A 12,467-nucleotide genomic window follows, 5' to 3' on the forward strand; every position below is an offset into this window, starting at 1 on the left:
CCGTTAAAAAAAAAAAATGTTGTAATGCACCAATGTGTATGAATTTAGATGTCGTAATCTATAGAAGTAAGTTTTGCAGTGAAGTCAACAAAATTAAAAAGGAGTAAAATATATATATATATATATACTTCAAAATAGTTTTTATTTAACAACCAGTTGTTATGGAAACGTGAGATTGTAAAGTTTACAAAATATTACTGGCAGTAATATTCTATAAGTATTATCCCATCTAAATAAGAATTGCTCAATATGCAAGATAGAGCAAATAAATTGTATTGATTTTAATGAATTTCAAAAACCTCTCATTGAAATGAAATGTTTGAGTTTCAGATCAAAGATTTTTATTATTCTAAGCAAGACAAAGAATAGTTTAGAAAATTAATCTCCTTAACCTATAGGGTTTCAATATCTACCATCTCATCAGAGGAGAGAGAATATTAGCAAATACTTATAAAAGTATGCACCCTATTTGTCAGTGAGACATGGAAAGTCAAAGTCAAATAAATATATATATATATATATATATATATATATTTTTTTAAGTACATCTGATTGAACACGACTGAGTTCTTCTTTTTTTCGATTTTGTTGGATAACTTTTCAATTTGCTGAGCAGTCTTTTTTATTTTGACTGGCATGTTGTATATAATGGCGTGCAGTAGTTGTTGTTCAGCCATATTCTTAAGTGCTTTCAATCGGTACATCCGATCATCATCAACAGCGCCATAGTATACAACATGCCAGTCAAAATAAAAATGACTACTCAGCGAATTGAAAAGTTACCCAACAAAATCGGAAAAAAAAACTCTGTCGTGTTCAATCAGATGTGCTTGAATAATGACTTGCTGACAAAATATACAAATATTTATATATATACATATGCAACAAGTAAATGTTACCAAAGGTAAATATTTTAACATAAATAAACTGGATAAATATTTTTGTGTTTTAAGTTATTTTAAAGCATTTTATCACAGAAAAAATTTTACAAAATCAGGTGAGCCTATGCGGCTTCGTGAATCATAAAAAAATTGAACAAATACTCTTACTAACTTTTACCAATCGGGCAAAAATTGTGTTTAACCATTACTGTATATTTTATTAGTTATATTTTTGTTTGATTCTTTTTTTTTTTCCCTCAGTGAAAAACACTTTTAAATAAATTAAAACACAAAAAAACTTATCCAGTTAGATAGAAGAGTAACTTATCTTGCCATTTGTTACAGGGTAACCCCCCCAAAAAAAACAAAAGCTAAATGGAGGCCATCTAGAATATATGCTGTAGCACGGAGAAAAAAAATGCCAAAGACCCTAGTGTTTTGATGTTTTGAATATAATAAACTAGTTATGACCAAGGTTTCATTTCGTTCAGACAAAACACTAAGAAACGGGGCCTAATTAGAGTTGGGCCCGTTTTTTTTGGTCACCCTGCATATATTTGTTTTGTTTTATTTTTTATTCTTTTTTCGTTTTATTGTCTCGAGTGAACAGACTTTTCTTGCCATCAGAAAATGATCAAAAAAAGAAATAACCCTGTAGTAAAAAAAAAAAAAAATTATCCAATTGCAAATATTAAACATAGTCGTCCCAAGCAAAATTAGAAGAAGAATCAATCCAGGCAGAGAAGCTTTGAATTGTAAAGAGTCTGCAGTGGCCATCTTCTTGTGCCAACACAATGACTGACAGTGATTCTGGTACCTGATTGGCTAGTTTTTATCACACCTAGCTATAAATATAATCATTCAAATCTTTGATCATGCCTACACCAGTTTTGATTAAGGGTTGGTCTCCTCGCTGCTCTGGTTGAGGAAAATTTGGGTAAAAATACCAGCCGAGAATGTTCTTGACAATAAGCCAGACTGATCCTGGACCAGTTCAGTAGCTTACCACCTGTCGGACTGAGGTATCTGAATAATTACCTAGGAGGCCCACCCTTCCAGGACTTGCCACCCAGATGTAAGTTTGTTTACTTATGAGGCGTTAACCAAAGACCAGGGAATGCCAACGACAGGGTATTCCTTCTGTAGGGGCGCTGGTTTGACTCTTCCCACCTTGTGTCACATCTTTCTGCTGTAGAGAGTAAATAACATGTTGACTCCACTGCAAAATGCTCATGCTCTCAAAAAAAAATGTAAATCAAAAACCCAAACAGCTGAAATGTTCTAAACCAATTTTTTTTTTAATTATAATCCCAAAAACGAGATGAGATCGATAGAATTAAATATATAAAAAAAAGCAAACAAGTTCAACATAATTTCTGTCAAAGATGGAATATGACAAAGAAAGAAAAAAAAAAATATTCAAAATTGGTGGATGACTGTGGAGTACATGTCCTTAAAAAATAATCATACTGAAGTTGTGGTGCCCTCTCCAAAAAAGGGACTTTTGTGAGTAGCTGATATTACCTCCCTTTATTTCCTCAGTATCAAAGGGAAACGACTTCAGATCATTTGGTCGTCTTTCCGTCTCACCTGATACGTGAAAATAAGGCAGTCAAGATTTCATGTCGATGGACAAACCAAAACAGCACCTGAATGTCGACAAGTTTTTTTTTCTTCTTCAATGTTCCATATCGATAGGCAAACCCAAAAGCACCCGAATGTCCACGACTTTTTGATACAGTTCGTTCTTTTTGTTTTCCATGAACGGATCCAAACCTTTGATGAGTTCTTCCTTGAGTTTTTCCGTCATTAATGATCGGTTATCCAAGTCTGCAAAGAAAGGAGGAAATATGAATTGATTATTTCTTTGTTCTGCTGTAATGTGCTTCCACTTTAAAATCCCATTACTGTGTGTTACAAAGTAGTTATCTTCTGACAGTTTTATCTATATATATAAAAGTGAAAATGTGTGTGTATGTATGTATGTATGTATGTGTGTTTGTATGTCTCGCAAAAACTTTCGACACGTGTCATGGATTTTCACGAGATCGGTATCATTTTAAACTTCCAACCTTCGCCCGACAAATATCGAAAAATTGGCCAAAAACATTAATTCCTTCACCCTAAAATCATCAGTTTTCTACAGGGAGGGGTCAGCAAAAACGGTCCTCTCATGACAAAGATACAAAACGGATCACCGTGAAAAGTCAATTGGGGAGAGGAAAACTTTATTCAAATATCTACGCATTTCATATAGAGCTCAAGTGTTAATCCCAGAAAGAGGGCGGGGAAAGTTGATTTTTGCAAACTTAAAAGTAAAATGAAACAAAAAAAAAAAAAAAAAAGTGAAAAAATCATGAACGAAAACTCAAAACTTATGCTACTAGGTAAGGCTGCCTGAAGATACTGGCTTTCTGACTTAAAATACACCAAACATTAATGTTACTTTTTTTTTTTTTGCTTATACACTTAAGAAAGGAAACTGTTAACAGTTTCCTTTCTTCACGCATTGTTAACAATTTCGTTTCTTCACGCATTGTCAATTTTGTTTCATTTTCACTGTTTTTGTTTTTACATAAAACACAAAATTTATTTTTTACTTCAATCTTTTACATTGTACTGATTATTTTCCAACGTACAAATGACAACAGAAAGAAGAAAAACTCACCTTTGAGTTTCTGGATGATTCGAGTAATCACTGCCAGCGATTCCGATCGTATCATCGTGTATTTCATGTTGGCTGAAAGAAGCAAAAACAGATTGAGAAAAACAAATCAAACAAGAAATCTGTAGAAACCGCTATCAATAATTTCCCTCACTCTTTAACTGTGTCTAAAACTAAATGTACATTTCATAAACAAAGCTTCTTTCTTAGAACTGCACGCCTGTAGAACTGTGTTCCGTTTTTCTGCTTTCCAACGGACTACAATATGGTCGTCTTCAAGTTCAATGTGAACAAATTCTTGAGGAGCCCTTAAGTAATGTAATTTACCCAATTTTCACCATTACGATTATGACGATATTGTCGCATTCACTACTGTGTGACACTTACGTCGCCCGCGCATTGTCTAGTGGTGGAACGCTTCCTGATCGTTGGTCTTTGGGTCTTTTTGATGAGAATGTCAGCGGCCAGTACCTGAAAGAGACTCGTCGAGCGTTTCTGCAATTATGCCAAACGAATTAAAAAAGGACAAGTCGATATTTGTTTTTTTTTTGTTTGTTTTTTTTGTGATTCAAAATCCCTTGTTATTCATAAAAGGTTACAATCGTCGTTTCGTATTTCACTATTAAGTTAGGGACTGGCCGTTTGTTAACTGCAAAGTTCTTCCGTTTTCGATAAAAACTAAACGGCTACGTGGTAGGGTCAATTGATGAGGCAGTCGGCTTTTTTGCTCATTCGAGCCCAGGGGAGCAGATGTCTCTCCGTGTCTGTCAGTCTCTGTGTGTCTTGCGCTCAAAACTCGCTGCTTATATTGTGGGGGCGGGAGCTATATCTTCTTCTTTTTCTCTCATTCGGCCCTTTAGCCAATCAGGATGCCGGAACCGCTGTCACTCAAATCTTCACCAGGCGGCCTATGCCCAAAAAAGGGGCTGTTTCTTCTTCTTCTTCTGTTGGCAATCGAGTAGAATATCTCAGCCGGCGTGTGCCTAATGGAATTTGACGGGCCATTAAAACCAGAATGGTCTCGTTCAATTAACTTTGAGGGATCATAAAAATCAACCAAATCCAATTCCACAAAGGCCACGTGTCTTTTCAATAGAGGCCACTTACCCACCAGGGAGCAGCCAACAATGGTCACTTTGTAAATTGGAATTTCATTGGTACCCTTCCTTCCATTCACATATCGGGCTGTCATGGTCAATTAGCGTTTACAGCTTTCTTGGCCAAAAGAAGTATCCCTCCACCTACCACTCTGGCCCTATCTACCTTTTTTTCCTTTGTATTTTTTCTCTTTTGTTTACAACTGTTTTTTTTTTCTATGCCTGTCGTCCGTCCCACCACCCCCTCTTTTCTCAGTCGCCTCTTACCTCTCTAAGTGTCTATCTCATTGGGTGCATTTAGCTTGCAGTTTACTGCACCTTCGAGCCTGTCTCAACTGTACTGGCCTCTCAGATTCCAAAACGGACATCGTCTTTATATTTGTTTTGATTGAGTTTTAAAAAATTCCTTCTGTCCTGTTCTTTCCGGTTGTGTTTGTCTTTTTCTTCCGGGCCGGGACGTCTAGAAGGCAATTAGGTTTTATCAATGTGGGGGAAGCCCTTCATATCAGACAATTACTATTCATTTGGACACTGCGGGGGAGCTAGTTTTCACCAACATCATGGGAAAACAAACACGTTCATTTCTGCGCCTGCTTAACTTATTTTTCACTTTCTTTTCCTCCTTGATTGGCATCACTAAATTTAAACGCTTTACACCTCCGCTCGTGTCATGGCGTAATGGTAAACTCTCAGCTTTTATTTCACTTTCTTTTCCGCCTTCACCTCACGGGTTCAAGCCTGCCTGCCTACTAACAGTTTTTTATCACACATCTACAAACACCCAGGCAACGCCGCTAGTATTTCATATAAGATCCCATTAAATGCATTTTGAAAACAAAATTGTTTCTTACTGTTGGAGACGCCCCTCCATGAGATTAATGGACTATCTCATGACGTCACTTCCTCTGGTGACGAGTACTGGTGCCCGGCAGTCAGAGTTTGGTACGCGGCTAAGCAGGTTATGTGCAAAAATGCCCAACAGTTGAGGAATGGTTATTGCTCAACCCGCCTTGCCTGTAATATATGTGAATACATGTTTGTTTCTAAAAGTCCTGTGTTCCTTTCGTTTTTATTACCATTTAACACCATAACACTTACCAAGACAGGGAATCACAGACGAAAGAATTTGATTGACAATCTTAGTTGCAACTGGAATGTTTTTCTTCACCGTTTCTTCGTCTTTCCATAGCAACAATCTATAAAATAAACAAAATAGAAACATGTTTAAGAATTCTTTTTTTTTTTATTAAACAATATTTCATCATAAAAGTTTTTGTTTTAATTAAACGTAATCTCAAAGAATTGCAATTTTATCATGCATTAACCATTCACATATTCTGTTCAATAAACATTCATATTATAATGAAGATTTAGTATCTGTATGTTTTAACTGGGAATAAAAGGGTTTGCAGAGAGGTAGTACCTTTTCATTTAGTGTCCATGTATCCCAGCAATGATGCAATAAATATAATAACCTCTTCATAGTGAATGACAGTGTGTGTGGTGAGAAGCCACACCTTTCAAAGCTGCGCTGTGAATATGCATGAATATAGACAGAATATGACTGATCTAGAGGAGTAAGCAGTGTTAAATATTGGATCACAAGATACAAATATTGGATGACTCGATGGAACGAGGAGGCTGCACTATGTTGCAATGTATTGAAATAGGAACAGAAACAATAAAATATTTGTAGGATATTTATGCAATAAAAATTTTTTTGAATTTTAGTTTAAAAACAATAAGGACAGACCTGGTTATGTGACAGATAATTAACAAAGGAAGAGTTACATATTTACAAAACACAGGGCACTCAGTTAGAGGGTTAGTCAGTTAAAGAGCGAATGAGGGGGGAGGGTCAGTTGAGACCGACTAGAGTTTGGCTCGGAAGAGATTTAATCTCTCTAGGTCTGCAGAATCATCTGGTGAGCCAATTGGTAGAAGATGTAAGACTCCAGAGAAACATGTACAATTCTGAGGGAAGTGAAATCAATGTTACATAGGAAAATATTAACTTTGGCTATGGTATTTTCCTTCGGAGGGAAAGTGTTTTATCTTATTGTCCCTCCAGTCAAGACCAACCAGTGGAAGAAGGTATGTTTTCCTTTTGTCTGATGTGCCCCACAGAAAAGATGTCATTTGTCCTGTTAAGAGAACTGTCCCTCGTGATGTTATGTGTCCCATTTGATTAACTATATCTATATGTGAAATTATATATGTATAAACACTGCACACACAATTGACATGGATATACATGTGCATACACATCATGGCTTTACCCGGGCATAAAATATGCTTAAATATGATATTTTAATTTGTCCAAATTTCATATATTGTGATTTGAAAAGTAAAAGTATTTAGGAGCCATCAGCTATAATCGAAACCGAAACTATAGAATTCAAAGCTAGTGACGTTACCACTGTACCAATGTGACATGCATATAAACAAAGATGAATGTACAAAATGTTTAACAATTTTTTCAATTTTGACGCATTTTTGACCCCTTAAAAACTATTAACTGGCGAAAGACCCATAAAAGAACGGCCCATAAAAATCCAATCATTTGAGGCCACTTATGCCACTCTGTGACTTTGTTTCAGAGGAGATAGTTTGAAAATATGGAGACAGACATATTGCTGTTTATATAGTAGATTACTAATGAGTCATCACTTATCAAGACTAAATGCCACTCAAGGTTAATGGTTAATGAGATGGAAGGATTGTCAGTTGAATGATAAAGAATATTTTGCATTTATTGGCATTGGATTTGAAGATGACCACGTGGTAGCCCTCAGGAAAGCAATTTTATGGCAACTTTAAAACTGTTTGTATGGAAATTCCGTTTGATGTTAGGTTAAGATGTTGAGTGCTTGTACAGTATAAGGCACAAGTGAAAATCATATTCCAAGTAAAACCACTTTGAAATACGTATCATGCAAAAAAATAAAAATAAATAAAAAATAAGTATCCTCACCAAAAATTATGAAAAATTGAGTAGAATTTTAATTAAAAATAATTTTTTGTATTTTGTTGATCCGCCATTCATTATTACTTGATTAAATGAAAGACTGACTTATCTCCCCTGATTTACAGAATTTCAGCTCTTATATGTGAACACTGGTCAAGGATATATGCATAGGGGCTTATACAGGTGAAAATCATATTTCAAAAGAAAACTCTTTCGATATATTGGACAAAAAAAGTATCCTCAGCAAAAATTAGTAAAAAATTATCAAGTAGAATTTTAATTGAAAATAAAAACCAGTTTATGATTATAACCAGGTGTGGTTTAGAAATAGAAAAAAAAAGGGGGGGAGTGGGGGTAAAACTAAGTGAAAAAAAAGGGAGGGGGGTAAAACCAAGTGAAAAGGGGGGGGGTAAACTAAGTGGAAAAAAAAAAGAAGCATTTTGGAGTTCATCATTTTGTTTGGAAAGATAACAAATGAATTTGCTCACCTTTCAAGGAATTTATGCATCGATTTCATGATGGAAACTTGCGTTTTCCATCCTCCACGCGTTAATGAATGGCAAAGTTGATCGCAATACGCTTCTTGATAGGTAGCTGCGAGAGAAAAATGGATTACATACCTTTTTTAAATGAACAGACTTTTTGATATACAAAATTACAATAAAAAAATAACTTGGATTAATGTGCTATCAAAAATTCCAAACAATCTATATTATGCATTTCATGTTCGTATGTTATCGCCTTTCACATACCTTTTAAAAGAAAAATGTAATGTTTGTTAGGTCAATACTATTAGTCTCTCTTCTGTCATAATGGTATTGTGATTATCAACTATTTGTTAAATACAATTAATATGTTGCTTCTATATTTAACATTTTACTGTTTTAGTTAATAGGATGATAGAATTTGAATTTTGGAACAATTTAAAAATGTGTAAAGCAGAATTATTTACATTATTTTAGCTAATTGTTCTTTAAATGAAAAAAAACCCAAATGTGTCGCTTTATTTAAAATTGTAGCAATTTAATTCTTTTCAAAACGATAAATATCCATTTTATGACTGGGCAATGCCAAGTAGCCTGCTAGTATATATATAAAGAGACCATGTCTATGTGTGTGGAACAATCTTTACTAAACTACTCTATCAATGTTTCTGTTAAACTCGGGAATTTGAGTGGAATTTCGAAAGGAACCCTTTATTTACTTTACAGGGGTAGCATGCTCTTGTTCTGTCAGCCATGACTGAATAGAGGACCTAAGTAATTCGCAATTGTATTTTTCGGTCGCCCACACTGAGGATTGAACCTTCAACCTTCAGGAGAATATCACTTTTACAGTTGATTTTTCCAAGTACTCTAACCATTGCACCATAAGTCCTTCTCGAGTTCGACATATTGCGAAAATGACACGATGAATGTAATGTGTCGAAGTACTAACGCATTTAATCACGTCTTTTTTGTATAATGATGTGTTCCGATGGGAAAGAAAGTAATTTTATGTAGCATAATTGTTCGTAAAAGCTAAGGATTGACTGGTTCTTGTCCAGAATTCCCCCTTATATAAAAAAAAAAACAAAAATAAAGAAAACTCTGTATGATCTACATACATGTGATGCAACAAAAATATCATATTCCTAAAAATCACTAAATTGATCAAGTTTTATTTTTAAACAAGAACATCAAATTTTATGAGTATCTAAAAAGTGACTATTTCGCCTGCTTTTTTTTTGAAAAAAATCTCAAAAAAACCCCAAAAAACAACAACTCAATAATACATACTTACTAGATTAATGTTGTAATGGCTAAGAATTCTCATTAACTGCTTGAAAATGATTTTCTTTATAAAAAGAAAACTACTTGATCAATTGACGTGATTTTTTTTGGACTATGATATTCTCAGTTTGTCATGGATATACCCATGAGACAGATTTTTCAATAAAGGGGGAATTTTATATTCTATTCTATATAGGGGAAGCTATTGTCTTCTGTGTTTATTTAAAATTCTACTATTTTAGTCAATGCAGCAATATAATTTGATTTGGGGACAATGAATTTTAAAGCAAAATTATTTACATCATTTCAGCTAAATATTCTTTAAATAAAAAAAAATTCAAATATGTCCCTTTATTAAAAATTGTACCAATTTAATTTTTTTTACAAACGATAGTCAATGTTTTTTTATGTTAAAAAATAATCATCAGCCAATTATTCATCAAATAATAAAAAAACATTTTAAAAATGATTTTTTGAAACACGTTTATTTAAAATTGTACTGTTTTAGTCAACAGGGCGATATAATTTGATATTTCTGAATTTTTGAAATGAGGATTGGTTATTCATATTAGTTGAATTCTTCAGACTACTGTTCTCATCTTGAGTGTCATTTTCACAACATTTCGGTCAATGTAACCTCCAACCATCTTCTGATGTATCTTGTCAAACTCGAGAAGGACTTATGGTGAAATGGTTTAAGTACTTGGAAAAATCAATTGTAAAAGGTAAATAAATTGTTGAAGGTTCAATTCTCAGTGTGGGTAACTGAAAAATACAATTACGAATTACTCTTTTCAGTCAGGTTAACGGAACGAGAGCATGACATTCATTATTGTAAAGTAAATAAAGGGTTCTGTTCGAAATTTCATCCAAGTTCCTGAGTTTAACAGAAACATTCCAGAATTTGACAGAAAAATACACCTGAAGAAGGTCGGAGGTTACATCAACTGAAACAACGTGAAAATGACACTCAAGATGAGAACAGTAGTCCGATGAATCAAAATCGTCTGATGCAATTTGATTTTGGAACAATTTATTTTAAAATGGATAAAATATTTATGTTAGCGATCACTATTATTCACTATCTTTGCTGAACGTCCGATCTCATATTTTTTAAATGCGTGTGAATGTTGATAACATTTGTATAAACATGAAATGCCTGAATGTATTATGTCTACTTATATATAAAAGGTATTTTGTTTGTCTGTGTGTGTGTGTGTGTGTGTGTGTGTGCGAGAGTTCATTTCCTATGAATTCCAGAACAGCTGAGCTTGAGGTTCTCCGCAGTGCAATGTAAACTACAATGTATTGTGGACTATGTCACTGCTGTGTCCCTGACTAGAGTGGGCAGTCAATCGATTTGATTGAGAAATGGGCGATTTCAGCAATTTTGATCACAATAAAAGTATTCCAAGTGGAGAACATTTGTTGATCTTCTTTCAATCCCGGGCAACGTTGGGTCTCCCTGCTAGTTATATATATTATATAGATTTTATTTACAACTATAGCTACTTGGTTGTTATTTTAATGATAAAGTAGGATTTTGAAAGTTTAATTTAAAGTTTGTTACAATATCGTTTGATCGTTGTATTATTAATTGAACCAAATTGTTAAACACTACAACTAATTCTGTTAAATAGAGATTAATCTATTTAATGTATTTAACAAAATTATCAAATGTAAACAGCTCCCAAAACTTAGTGAATTTGCTACTTTTAATTACTGTCTATTTGACTGTTCGAATGCTTTAAAATTTCAATGAGTCAAAGTAATTCATTTTTTTTTCCCCCCCAAATTTTTAACAAAAGATTACAATGTCTGACTTATGAAATGCCATTTTTGGTAGATTCCATTTCACTTTTTTTTTTTTTAAATAAAATAGATGTGTACATAACATAGGTGCAAAAACACAATGTGAATTCACATGTAATATAGAGATTTTTAAAAGAAAAAAAAAGCTGCAATTTAAACCATAAATTCAATCTATTAACATTTTTTTTTATTAATCTTAGTATTCATTTATTTGAAATAAATAATAATTGAAGTAAAAAAAAAAAGAATAAAGCGAAAAAAAAGTGACAGAAAAAAAAACAAACATTAAACAAAAAAAAAAAAAAAAAGAATAAAAAGTATGTTCTTACTTTGAGTTTCTTCCACTTTTGGCCAAGCCTTCCCTAAACAGTCAAAAACACTTTCTTGGTAAAGGCCTTGAATTCCAAGCTGACATGCTGTACCATCTCCTTCTTCATTCAATTCACTTTCAGACTAATTAAATATAAATAAAATAAAAAATCAATTTATTTATCATAATTCTTTAATTCTTAATTTAATTCAAGAAAAAAATCTTTATAATAATAATAATAAATATACGATTCTAAAAAAAATTTCATCTGATGGACCATAAAATTGTCCTCAAATTATTTGTTTAACAGAATTTCCATCATGTAAGATGCACGAGTTTTCAAGAATTTCATTTTGAAATTTTTGAGATAAAGACTAATAATTTGGATTGTTCGTACTCTTGTTCTCATCTCGGATGTTATTGTAATATTTCAGTTGATGCTACCACAAACTTTGTTCAGGTGCATCTAGATAAACCCAGAAGTCTTTATGTACAGAATTTCTAACAGAACCCTTTATTTAATCCATAAGGATAGCGTGTTCTTGTTCTGTTGATACAGGGGAGATAGGGTTTAATTGTTTCTATACACAAACATTGGAAGGAATGTATTATTTTATAGGATTAATTTATTTTGGAAAATAATTTTTTTTCTAGGTAGTATTTTTTTAACAGAAAGAAATGTAAATTTTTTCTAGGTAGTATTTTTTTAACGGAGATAGATGTAAATTTTTTCTAGGTAGTATTTTTTTACGGAAATAGATGTAATTTTTACTTAACACACAAGCAGTTAAATAAATTTGAGTAAGAAAAAAATTTTTTTTTTAAATATTTGTATTTTTTGGATGAGGATTAATTATTTGAATTCTTCAGAGTTTTTTGAATTCAGCATGATTCCCAAGTTCGACAGAAACATTCATGAGTTCGATGAGATACACCTGAAGAAAGCTGGAGGTTAAATCAAT

General features: G+C 33.1%; 1 protein-coding gene across 1 annotated transcript in view; it reads right to left on the bottom strand.

Annotated features, from left to right (window-relative positions):
- Nucleotides 1–2,158: 2,158 nt before the first annotated feature.
- The window catches only part of LOC145287772 (proteasome adapter and scaffold protein ECM29-like), a 184,835-nt gene continuing 174,526 nt past the window's right edge, over nucleotides 2,159–12,467 (bottom strand). Inside the window, exons 46-50 of the mRNA XM_080135598.1 lie at nucleotides 11,525–11,648; nucleotides 8,100–8,205; nucleotides 5,742–5,839; nucleotides 3,550–3,621; nucleotides 2,159–2,711 (exon numbers count right to left, since the gene is read on the bottom strand). Coding sequence (XP_079991724.1) covers nucleotides 2,560–2,711; nucleotides 3,550–3,621; nucleotides 5,742–5,839; nucleotides 8,100–8,205; nucleotides 11,525–11,648 — 552 coding nt within the window. The 3' untranslated portion in view covers nucleotides 2,159–2,559. The remainder of the gene's footprint in view (nucleotides 2,712–3,549; nucleotides 3,622–5,741; nucleotides 5,840–8,099; nucleotides 8,206–11,524; nucleotides 11,649–12,467) is intronic.

This window comes from Euprymna scolopes, chromosome 11 (genome assembly GCF_053919585.1).
Source record: "Euprymna scolopes isolate OS-2025 chromosome 11, ASM5391958v1, whole genome shotgun sequence".
Taxonomy (NCBI): domain Eukaryota; kingdom Metazoa; phylum Mollusca; class Cephalopoda; order Sepiida; family Sepiolidae; genus Euprymna; species Euprymna scolopes.